The following is a 12,122-nucleotide window of genomic DNA, read 5'->3' as shown; positions in this document are numbered from 1 at the left end:
TGGTGCATTACCAGGTTTTCATCCTGCAAGAAATATTAGTCAAAATTTTTTTTTTTACAGTCATTTAGACAAAGAATCTGTCCTGAACTCTGGTACATTATTCTGCACTTAATTTTGGTGATGTTTAGGAGGAGATAGGATTACTAAATGTGCAGTGCAGTAGTAATAATTGTTGCATAATTTATCTTGAACTCTGTATCTAATGCAAACAAGCAGATCTGCACTGGGTACTGTGAGCCCTTACCTAAGGCTTGTGCAAGGGTGTAGTTTACTCTGGGCAATGATGCTAAAAATGGCCCAAGGCTGTGTTCCCTAATGAGGGTCGCTTAAGGAAAACTAAACTTGGTTTGCAAATGAAGTCTTTTGCATTGGAACACAGCAGACTCAGCCTGGATTGACATCTCAGTGAGGTTATTCCCTCTTGATGGCTCAGTCTGTCACCCGTAATCAACATTATAAACTCCCCTGGGAATGCTTCCATCCAAAGGAAACAAAGTGAACGGTTAATGAGTCTTTGAGCAGGGCCTTTGCTCGACCAGACTTGGAAAGATGGAATGGTTTAGAGATGTGTTGGTGTCTTGTCATCTGTCCTAACAGGGAATTGGAATCCATCTCTTTGGGGAGTGACCTCCACAGAATGCACAACAATGGGGTGAACTGAAGCACAAAGTGCTGTGGTTCTGGTGCAGAACAGAGCACAGGAGCTGAAGAGATTGATTCTGACACTGCTTAAGGGCAGAATTGTTCTTAAATTTTAGCAGTTGCATGTGAGGTAACCCTGACAGCAGTAATGCCAGTGCTCTGGAGTCCAGTGCAGAACCAGCACTAACTCACCTGTTTCTAGCTGTGGTTCCAGCTCTGCCTTGACACCTTCCATTCTCGGTGACTCTCAGCAGCCGAGTGACCAGTGCTGTTTTCCTGTGTTCCCGTGGATGCCAAAGGTACCTCGCTCTAATTTCTCCCCTTGTTTCAATCCTAGTTGTTGACCTGCTTTACTGGCGAGACATCAAGAAGACGGGAGTGGTGTTCGGTGCCAGCCTGTTCCTGCTGCTCTCATTAACAGTGTTCAGCATCGTCAGCGTCACAGCCTACATCGCCCTGGCCCTGCTCTCTGTCACCATCAGCTTTAGGATATACAAGGGAGTCATCCAGGCCATCCAGAAGTCTGATGAAGGCCACCCCTTCAGGTGGGATTTCCCCTTCCATTGTGTGGGGTTGTGGGAAGCAGAGAGGGGGCATAAAGTAAATAGTCTGTAGACTGAAAACTGTGTTTCCCACACTTTTTCTCAGTGGTCCCACAAATAAATACAGAAATGGACGGGGGTTTGGTACAGGGGCATTGATTTCCCTGGGAATGCATTAAAAAAATAAGCCCCTTCAGTCTGGTGGAGTAATATGAGCATTTCAGAATGGTGTGGCCTTTAGAATGTGAACAGGGACAGAATTCAAAGAATACCCAGCACTTTCAACGCAATTTATTTAGCAGAAATCAGAATAAATATAATAGGGGTTAAACTGTGACAAGGGGCTGCTTTGATCTTTTTGGAACTCTTAAAATGTGTAGTTTGTTCTGAGCTCCAAGGCTGCCTTATCAGAGGCAGAATCCAGGTGCCTGTTGTTGCAAAGCTGCATTTTAAAAGAAATGAAAACTTATTCCTGTGTTAGAGGACTTGTTTCCTGTTCCTGACAGTGCATGTTCCCTGTTTCCATGCCAGCCCTGTCCTGCTCAGCTGTGTTTTCCCTCCCTTCCTCCCACACCACATGCAGTGCCTCCTTTACCCACTGCAGGCCTAACACAGTATGGAACAAACCTGGGGAACAAATGCCCCTCCTTAGGGTGAATAATTCCCAGCTGAAATCCTGTTTGCTTCTCAGTATCCAAACAACACTGCCAAGTTCTTTCTTCACAAGAAAAAGCAGAACTTGTTCTATCTGTGCCCTTTCTGCAGTTTGTTCCTAAAAATGCTGATATTCCTCAGTAGCCTCCAGACATTCTTGTCCAACATCCTTGGTTAGTTACTTTTTGTCTGTGTTGCTTCAGCTACAAGAAGGATGTTTTTGCTTGTAACATGCCATGAGATAATTGAATTTTTGATGAATATCTCCTGGATGAGCTGAGAAGGGTGAGCAGATGGAAGGCAAGGGTGATTGCAGAATACAGTCCTGAAATGGCTGCTGCAGTTACCATTTAAAGTACTTCAGTTTGTCTTGGATTTGCCACAAGGTCATGTTTAGCTTGGCCTTAAGTGACATACACAGGAGCCTCCACTGTGTGTTTTTTATTAAAATTAAAAAAAAAAAATCAAACAAACCCACCCCAAAGCAGAATCCTCCCAACCAGAAGTAAAAGTTTACAACTGTAAAATGAGTTCCCTGTTACAGATGTGCTGCCTCACTCCTTCTGCCTCCTCCAGCACATTAGATAAATAAATTATACCTTGTTTAAAGACAGAAATTGTGGCCACGGCCACTGCAGCTACAGATAAAAGTGGCAGTGGAGTGGAAGGAGAACTAACCAGATAGGGGTTTATATCTTTATGCAAAAGAACTGTCACTAACTGTAAGAAAGTCCTTTTTTGTTTGGTTGTTTGGTTTTTTTTTTAGCAAATGATGAAAAATTTAGCTCATTTTCCCACACCATAAGAGCTTTGTTGCAGTTTAATGGCAGCTCCACAGGTGCCTTCCAGGGGCATAAATGGATATGTTGCTTTGATGGGATTTTTTCTTATCCATGTGTTAGCCTGCCCACATGTATAAGGTAAGCCTGGGTGTGACTGAGCAAGCAGCAGTGAGAAATAGATGGTTTTGTTTTCTCCTGAGAGATTGTGGGGTTTTTTTAAGGTTCACTGAGAATGACTTGTGTAGTTCTGTGGTGTCCTTTTGAGGTCCCTCCCCCGGTGAGGTTTTTCCCTGTGCACACAGCCAGATGTGTGGCTGCTGTTTGTCCCGGGTGTGACCCTGTAGGGCAGCAGTGGCACAGGGAGGTCTCACACTCTGCTCTCCCTGCAGGGCCTACCTGGACTGTGACGTGGCCGTGTCCGAGGAGCTCATCCAGAAGTACAGTAACGTCGTGCTGGGCCACGTCAACGGCACCGTGCGCGAGCTCCGGCGCCTCTTCCTCGTCGACGACCTGGTGGATTCCCTGAAGGTGAGTCCTCCCTGCCCCGTGTGGGGAGGTGCTGCTTTAAAGGTAAACCAGCAGGGGAAATGAACCCAACTCAAAGGAGAGATTATAAGTCAGAATAACAATTTAATAAAATAATACGATAAGTACGATTATACAGACAAACAGTTGGTTTTAACCCACAAAACCCAAATGCATAACCCAACACCCTGGGGCATGAACAGAGTGCTGTTCATTGGGCCCCCTGAGTCCAAAGTAAAGGGAGAGGGAAAAACCAGTTGGTGAAAGTGCTGGTGCAGTCTGGTTGAGAGTGGTGGTTGCAGTCTTCCTCTGGATCCCACGAGTGGTTAAAAAAGTCCCAAGACCCCAAGATTATCTATCCTCCAGTTCAGGCAGGAATGCCCAGTGCCTCCCTCACCACACTGGGTGTGAGCACAGGAGCATCCTCCTGTCTCAGGGGCCTCTTAACACCCAGTTTATAGCCTGAGGAGTCAGGGGTGCTCTGGGCAGAGGGTGTAAATGGTCTGTTGAAAACAGTTTCTGGGCAATGGCATGGAAGGCTCTAGAATACACAGTTTTGGGTTGAACTGGTCCCAACTGTTGTAACTAGGACACCAGGTCAGCAAACCCCGCTAGTCCCTGCAAACAATGGCTGTGGTTGGGTCAACAACGAGGTTCAGTTTGCTGGGGAGGTGCCTCAGGCACAGAGTTGGGTATAGCAAGGATGGATAACTTCAGGACAGGGGGATAAAATCCCAACTCCTCACTGGTGATTCCCAGCAGGAATCTGTTAAGAAAACAAGCCACTGCTCCAATATGTGCATTCAGGATGTGTCCCTCTGGAAAACCTGGTTTGAGGCTGCATTGCCTCAGTGTTCTGGATTTCTGTCTGTGGTTAGCACACAGCTCCCTGCCTGGACAGGAGGGTTCCTGTGTCCACTTCCTGAGTGATCCCCTGGAGCTACTGGGAAGGTGGACACTTGTTCCAGCCCCTGGATTTGGGAGTGCAGAGCTGCTGCTTTTAGTGAATTACTGAAATTGGGTTTGCAGTTACTCTACCTGAAGTGTGCAGGGCAGTCTGACAGCTCGAGTACATCCAAGTGGGGTTTAATGGGATTTATTGAGGGCGGCAGAGCAAAACTGACAGAGAAGAAGAACAACAAACATTCAAAATGAAACAAAGAGAAGGGAAAAAAACCCCCCAAAACACAAGAAAACCAATCCCCAAAATAAAAGAATTGACTGAAACCCCTCAGTTTTGTTCTGAGAGAATTATATTCTCCCCTTTCAGGCTTTAGTCACCTTCCTTTGTTTTTCAAAGGGGTGTTTCCTATACCAAGTGCAGTGTGTTGTCCACTTCTCTTTCAGTTTGCCTAATCTTCTTGAAAAAAACTCGCATTTATCCTCCAGTAAATCCCTTCCTTAGTGCTTTGTAAAGTCCTTCGAGTTGTCGTGGGGCTGGGGGAAGGGTTCCTTGTGAAGCATGGGGAACATGGGAGGCTGTCCAAGTCTGTGTGGGATTTGTGGGATAGAAACTGGGGGCAGACCTGGGCATCTTACCCACACTTTCTAGATCCAGTTTCTCTTTGTGCTCCACTTTCACACAGTCTGTGCCAGAAAAGCTGCACCTGGGGCTGGGCAGGGCTCCTGCAGGGGGTCCATTCCCTCTGGAAACCTGGGAAGGCTGTGTAGGAGAAGGTGTTTTTTGGGGGAGCTGGTTGAGTTGTTCTTTTCTGGTCATTTTTCTGGCCATGATCAGTTGTGCTTAAGTCGTGTTTGGATCTGATTAAAGAACAGCACAGCACAACTCAATCTCAAGATCACTTGTGTTTGGGATGAAGCCCTTTGTGGTACAGCCTTTGCTCTGGGTTAGGAGGGTTTTCACACCATTTGTGTGGAGATCCCAACCTCTTGTATTGAAGGAGGAGTGAGCAGCCAACTGCTGTTCCAGTGAGCACTGCTTTAAAAATGAGGCCTTGTGGAGGAATTATGTTAGAATTAGAGTTAATTCCAGACAGAATGACTTCAAGGCACTCTAATCACTTTTAAAATACTACAGTACATAGGAAAGACATGTTTGTTCAGCTGAACTAATTCGTTTCCCCTCTCTCCTTCTGACATTTAAAATGTTTTATGTAGGTTAATTAGTCTAATTTATGGTGGTTGGGAACAACCCTTTATATGAAGGCAGCGAATGTCAGGACAGTTCACCAGCACGAGTTACTGATTTTTGAAGAGTTTGTGCTCGAGGAGAACGTTGGGATTCTGGGCTCTTATATAATAGAATGGCCCTGGTTTAAAATAAAAATATCTTGGCTCATGTAGTTTAAACATCTTCACTATAGGAAATCATATGTTTGTGTATAATTCAAGTTACAGACCTGTAATGTAGAAAATGTCTGCAGGTCAGTTTATTGTGTGTAATAATTCCGGCTGTAAAATCTATCTTGTGAAGATTTTTTTTCTTCTTTATTAAACAATGCTTCAGTCAGGGAAGTCTTAAAATGGACTCTAAATATTTATGTAACACAAGGAGAAATTCCTCACAGCTCTTGAGGAGCAATGCCAGAGGAGCCCTTGCCAGAGTCCTGGGAGAAGGTGCAATTTGTCCTGGTAAAGAGTGATCAGTGCAGTGGGAGCTGTGCTGGCCCTGGCACAGCTGAGGGTTTGAGAAACAGAGCTGTGGGCTGGGCCTGGAATGTTCTGTAGTAAAGAAGGGACATGGGGGCAGTTCTGGATTTGGCAGTTTTGGGCAGAGCTGGAGCCAGTCCATCAGCTGGAGGGGGTTTGCTGGTGTGCACAGCACTGGAAGGGTTCAGCTGAGCTGGGCTGGACAGCCCTGGGCATTCCCACCCCTGCATGTGGGAAGGGCAGGATCAGCTCTGCAGGTCCATCCTGGCTGCCTGCTCCTTTTTTTCCTCTTGTCTTCAAGCTTTAAGCATTTGGAGGTGTTCCAGGTAAAGCTTTTTGTGCTTCTAAGTGTCTCTTAGATGTGTTTCAGGTAAGCCTTGAAGTGTTTTTAGTGGTCCCTGGGTTTGCCTTGTTTCCAAGGGAAAAAAACCCTGGAGCGTGATAATTCAGTGTGGGATTGAGTGTCCATATAATCCCATTTGGGGTGTCAGGAGGGTGCAGGGAGAGGAGCTGTGGCAGGGGGGGTCTGAGCTCTGGGCTCTGTAGCCCCAGCTTTCCCCAGAGCTGCCCCTCACTGCAGTGTGTGTGGGGCTGGGCTCGGGGTCCCTGCCCCACCCAGCCCCAGCAAGGCAAGGGGATCAAAACCTGCTTAGACTCTGGTGCTGCTCTGGACAGACTTGGGGAGAAGCAAAACCTGAGTCAGTCCAACGTGAACTCCTGGATTTTGCTCTTTCTCGAGCCATAAATTCAGTGCTCTCTAATAGGGTTGGATAATTCTGATAATTGTTGGACTTTGGGATTGATTCATGTCCTGTTACCCCTCTGCTTACATAAACTCACACTTTCTGCCCTGAGCACAGTTGTCAGCAATATTCCTCACTGCTGGGCTGACTGGGCTGGTGCTGAGGCTTTGGGAATTGTGTCCGTGGGGAACAAAGCATGGAGAGCTGTCAGGATGCTTCACTGTGGGTGCTTAGGCTGGTTAATTCACTGCAGGAGAATCCTTGTGAACCATCACAAACCCGAGGGCTCTTTGCCCAGTAAAAACTGGAGCCTTTCTCCCCTTGGCTGGGGGGGATGTGCTGCATGTGCTGGCTCTGCCCTGGGATTATTTGCTCCAGTAAAATGCCCTGTGCAGGGAGGGCACGGCCAGACTCACCCTGGCACTGCAGAGCTGAGCTGGGCCAAGGTTTGAGTCAGCCACGAGCGAGGTGGGGCAGAGCTGCTTTGTTGTTCTTGATAAACCTTCAGTGGCAGTGCAGGGCTGGGAACTCTGCAGTCTGGGCATCGACTTTGTGCCCCTTGTGCTGCTTTGTCATGTTCCCAGAGTGCTGCCAGATAAAGAGCTGCATCACTTGCAGTTCATTCCCCTGAATTTTGAATGGGATCAGCTCTGAATGAACCTCTAGCAGTAAACTTCGTTTCATCTCAAAGGTCATGGAATTAAACTTGTGTTGAGTGTCAGGCCCTTATCTTGTTTCTGGCTGTTGATTTTGTTTGCTTTGGGTATTTTACATCCTAAGATAAGCTAAAATTGGAGGTTGGGATATATAAGTTCAGAGTGACCTGGCTGCAGACCAGTCAGCAGGATCCTGGTCCCCACCCTCGACCCTTCACTGGATGTTTATTTTCCCTGCCAGCACTTTGTCCCATCCTTGCCTTGGTGTCTCACCTTGGGCTGTTCCCTGTGCCCAGCTCTTCCCTCCCTGGTGCCATGTCAGCCTTCCCATGGTGTCTGTCCAGGGTTCTGTGGTGCCTTGCACACAAAATACCCCCCTGTGCTTGGCTGACCCAGGGACTGGGGGTCTGTGTGAGGGAACCAACTCTGGGAAAGCCACTGTTGGTGACCCCCAGCCCTGCTGCTGCTCAGCTCCTCCCTGGCCCTGCAACTCTAGATGGAACTGGCTGATTTTCCTTGGGAGGAATCCTGCCCCGAAATAGAGCTGGCATGGCACCCCTCCCCTGGGATAGGTCAGAGGTGTGCCTGGGACACTCCACCTGGCACGGGCAGAGGGGCTGGGCCTGGGCAGAGCTCCACAAAGGAGCTGGTGGAGCAGAGCCTGTGTCCCACTGGGGCTCTGTCAGCAGGAGGGAGGAACAGGGCTGGATAGGGAGCCTGGAATGTGGCACTGTGAGGCTGCAGGTATCTGTCAGCACGAGGGGTTGTCTTGACTTCTGAACTTGCCTCAGACCTGGAGCCAGCTTCCATTTTAGGGCACTGTTGACTCCTCTCTTTCCTAAATCGTTTAATATCCAAAGGACCTTTGGGCTTTTTTAAGGAAAAAAGGTAAATCAAGCCAAACCTACCATGTTACCTCCTAGACAGGCTTTCCTCTGATGTGACGGAAGCCTCTGCCTGGTCTAGTCAAGGGGTCAGTGAGAGCCTTGCTGAGCAGAGGGTGATTGGTGGCAGTTTGGAACCACAGTTGACACTCCAGAGTTGGCTGCAGGGTCCCCCACAGCAGTGACCTGCTTTCTTTCTGGCTCGGTGTCACTCACCACCCCTTCAGCCTCTCCTGGCCTGTGCCCCCTCGGGAGGGTGGGAGGCGGGAGCTGTTTGCCCGTCGTCCCTGCCTCGTCCCTGCCGTGGCAGTGGCAGTGCAGTGAGGGCAGAGGACACAGGCAGTGACTCCAACCCCGTGCCCTGCACCTGCAGCCAGGCTGTCCCTGCTCTGGTTACAGGGCTGTGCAGGGGGCTGTGGGGCTGTGGGGTGTGCTGTTGGGGTTTTTGCAGTGGGGTTTGCAGGGTCTGTGCTGTCCCGGCCGCGCTCACGGGCTCTCTTTGCTTTTGCAGTTCGCGGTGTTGATGTGGGTGTTCACTTATGTCGGTGCCTTGTTCAATGGTCTGACATTGCTGATCCTGGGTAAGTGCTGCCAGCTCCCTTCAACTCCTGCCACTCCTGCCTGGGGAAGCACTGAGCTCTGGGCCATGCTGGGAGCCTCTTCCTGTGGCCTTAGCTGTTACCTGTGGGGCCTTTTTCTAGGCCTGTGGTAACGCTGCACAACAGGTCATTTTGAGTCTGGAGGCTGCTGGTTTTCCAGACACTGTATTTACAGGCACGTTTGCTGTGCTTGTCCCTGTCAGGGTGAGCCTGCCCTGGCTGTGCTGGGACTCTGGGGAGGTACAGGATCTGCTGTGGCCCTGTCCCACTGCAGTTTTATTCCTGGTATCCCACAGCTGGCTGGCTTCAGTGTCAGAAACAAGTGATGCCTGAGCATCCTTTGGGAAGGATTTGCATAACCCACAGTGTGGAAAAGTGACCTGTGACCAGACTTACTGTACAGTGAGCCCTGGAGAACAGCCCAGGCTCTCCTTAATAGGGATTATTTCATTAACTGGCCAACAATTTGTGTCTGGGGCTTAGTTATTTCTTGTACCTTTTTTCCAGACACAGGTCAAGGGGTGGAAACCAGTCTTTGTTTTGCCTGAACACCATCCCTATTGTCAGTACTTATACCTTTGATGTGCTCTTTTCCAGCTTTGATTTCGCTCTTCAGTGTTCCTGTTATTTATGAGAGACATCAGGTGAGTGTTTAGTAGAATTCATTAAATGCCTCATAAAATCAGCTTTTTTGAAGCAGAACTGGAAACAAATAAAACTAGAATTAATTTTGGTTTTTAAAATCTTTAAAACCTTTAAAAATAGGCCTTTAACCAGGAGCCAGGGCCAAGAAAATCAAGTTCATTTTGAAGTCCAGACCGTGTGTGCTTCCCTCCTCCTTTTTGGTGGAACTGGAAGAGGTTTTCCCAGCAAACAGTTGTGGGAAAGGCCTGATGAACCTGGAGGCCTTCTGTGCTGGTCAGCTTTGGTCAGGACTAGAGCAGCACTAGGCAAGGTGTGCTAATCCTGCTGTGGCAGCACCTCTAAAACAGTTCCTGAAGAAACCTCTTTGGAGCTGATATTCAGGATTGGTTTCCCGAAGCCCTGTGGAATTTGTAGCCCTAGCAAAAACAGGAGGTGGGAGCTGTTTGGCCCAGTCCAGAGCTGCTCCTAGGGAGAGACACCAGTGTAAAAGGAGGAGGGAAGAAGGAGCCAAACTCAAATGCTTGTGATTAAATTATAGCCAGGACTGTCTTGGGCAGGTCAGGGCACAGGAGGGGGGAGCCAGCTCTGGCTTAGCCGTTCTTCTCCCCTTTCACAAACAAGGGCCCCGGAGCCCGGGCTGGCACTGGGAGAAGGGAGGCTGGAGCAGATGGTGGAGCCCCACGGGGTCCTCCGAGCTCCTGTGCAGTGAAAGGAGAGCTGGAACCCAGGGCAGGAGGATGGCCAGGGATGGTGGGGCTTAGCCCGGCTCCTCAATCCTCTCAAGCTGGTTACCAGGCCCAGCTAAGCAGCTTTGCTGCTCTGGGGGGCCCTGAGGGGCCCTGGCTGGGCACCCACAGCTGGCTGGGCTGGACCAGGCAGGAACCAGGGGGGTTTAATGGGGGCCTTGCCCGCTGGGCCCTGTGCTCCGGGCATTCCTGGAGGCAAACACTGGCACAGGAGCTCTGGATCACTGGGAAATCCCCACAGCTGAGCTCCCACTGCACCCAGGGCTTCTCTGGGACTCTGCAAAGGGACAATTGGGCTCTAACTTGTGTCTGCTTCAATTCCAGACCCAAATCGACCATTACTTGGGACTCGTGAACAAGAATGTCAAAGATGCCATGGCAAAGTGAGTTGCTCTGCTTTGGTTTCATTGCTTTCCCTTTGTGCTGATGACAGTTCCTGGTACGTGTGCCACTCCTGCCTAGGGCAGCAAATGTGTCATTGCATGTGCTAGGAGGAAAAAGGTCTTTTTAACTCTGGAATGGTGAGAAAATCACCTCCTTTCTTGCTGATGCTGGTGTTAAATTGAGCCTTTATTATTTCTAATGGAAATCTGTGGTTTTCCACCCATTAGTGGCACCTGAGCCTCTCAGCAAGTGCAGTTGAGGGGGGAGCGAAGAGTTTAGAGTTCTAAAGTTGTGTTGTGATGGTTCTTTTCACACGTTGCTGTTTTGGAGACTATGTTTATACCTACTTTTTCTCTGTTTGTTACTCAAAGGCTGTTCTTTTCCTTCTCCTTCCTCTTGCAGGATCCAAGCAAAGATCCCTGGGTTGAAGCGCAAAACTGAATAAAAAAAGCCCGAAGCAACTTATCAATAGGAAGTTCATCTTTTAAGGGGGAAAAATACTCATTGGATTTCCACGGGGAGGGTCAGGGAATAGCAAACCCCTTGACATTGCAGTGCAATTTCACAGATCTTTATTTTTTAGCGACGCAGTGTTTGAGGAAAAAAAAAAATAACTGTTTTGACTGCCATGTGTTTCATCATGTTAAGTATTGTAAGCTGCTATGTATGGATCTAAACTAATCATCTTTCCTTCCCCTGTGCAGCTCTGCTCATACCACGACTGAGAGCTGTACATGCTTCACCCAGGTAGTTGTGCTGCGGCCGGAGGGGAGAGCAGGGGGGGCAGAGGAGAACAAACACTTCCCAGTCTGTGCACTGTGTATGGTCTGTGTAGATTGATGCAGATTTTCTAAAATGAGATGTTTTAGGAGAATATACCAGTTTAGCAAGTTTTGAAAAATCTTGCCTTTTTGGTATGAGTATAGCTGTATTGTGATTTTATTGTTTTATCAATTGCCAATATATATATATATGTGTTTCACAAAGCTTAGATCTTTCAGCTGCTCCACAGTGCTTTGTACTTCAGAGAACTGGCTGAGGCCTGGACGAGCTCCAAGCTCGAGCCTGACAAACTCAAAGGTCTTCTGTAAACACTGGCATCTGTTGGAAACAACAGCAGAGACCCGAACAAAGAACCTGCACATAGAGTAACAGAGAATTCCAGCTACACACTTTGTTGCACAAATGTACAGTAGTTGATCTTGAGCAAATAATTCTCCAGCTCTCAGACTCTGATAATCTGTGGACCGAGTATCTAATGCTGCAAATGTTGTTTGGAAACTTTTAAGCCCTGTCCTGTTATGCAAGAAATGAGAAGTGAACATTTATACACTTGCAGTTTGAGCTGTACTGAACTAAGTCTGTGGAATGCATTGTGAGATGTAAAAAACCAACAAAACCGCAAAAAACCCACCCCCAGAACCCCGAGTCTCAATAAAGCTTCTAGACAGAACGTGCCCTGGGTATCTGGTGTCTGAGGCAGCTCTAACCCTTTGTGTTTGTTGGGAGGTGGTGGGGTGGCTCCAGGTGGTGCCAGTCGTGTCCCTCGGCTCCTCCCTCGGCTCCTCCTCTCCCGGCACTGGAACCAGGTGGGGCAGCTCCAGCTCCCAGTAAGTCTGAGGGGTCTTAGTTTCTTTGGTTTTTGACACAATGTTTGGGGCCATTTTCTGCTTGCAAGGGAATTGTAAAGCAAGTCCCAAGAGTCTTTCC

The 12,122-nt window shown here is 48.5% G+C and overlaps 1 protein-coding gene across 4 annotated transcripts in view; it reads left to right on the top strand.

Annotated features, from left to right (window-relative positions):
* The window catches only part of RTN4 (reticulon 4), a 40,050-nt gene extending 28,185 nt beyond the window's left edge, over positions 1-11,865 (top strand). For all 4 annotated transcript variants that reach the window (XM_027653755.1, XM_027653756.1, XM_027653757.1 and 1 more), the window contains 6 exons: positions 980-1,187; positions 3,010-3,148; positions 8,550-8,619; positions 9,235-9,281; positions 10,353-10,411; positions 10,815-11,865. In XM_027653755.1, the coding sequence (XP_027509556.1) occupies positions 980-1,187; positions 3,010-3,148; positions 8,550-8,619; positions 9,235-9,281; positions 10,353-10,411; positions 10,815-10,857 (566 nt within the window). In that variant the 3' untranslated portion in view covers positions 10,858-11,865. The remainder of the gene's footprint in view (positions 1-979; positions 1,188-3,009; positions 3,149-8,549; positions 8,620-9,234; positions 9,282-10,352; positions 10,412-10,814) is intronic.
* Positions 11,866-12,122: the final 257 nt, after the last annotated feature.

The sequence above is a fragment of the Corapipo altera genome, unplaced genomic scaffold (genome assembly GCF_003945725.1).
Source record: "Corapipo altera isolate COAL_440 unplaced genomic scaffold, ASM394572v1 70, whole genome shotgun sequence".
Classification (NCBI taxonomy): Eukaryota; Metazoa; Chordata; class Aves; order Passeriformes; family Pipridae; genus Corapipo; species Corapipo altera.
This window is presented reverse-complemented; position numbering and strand designations above follow the sequence as displayed.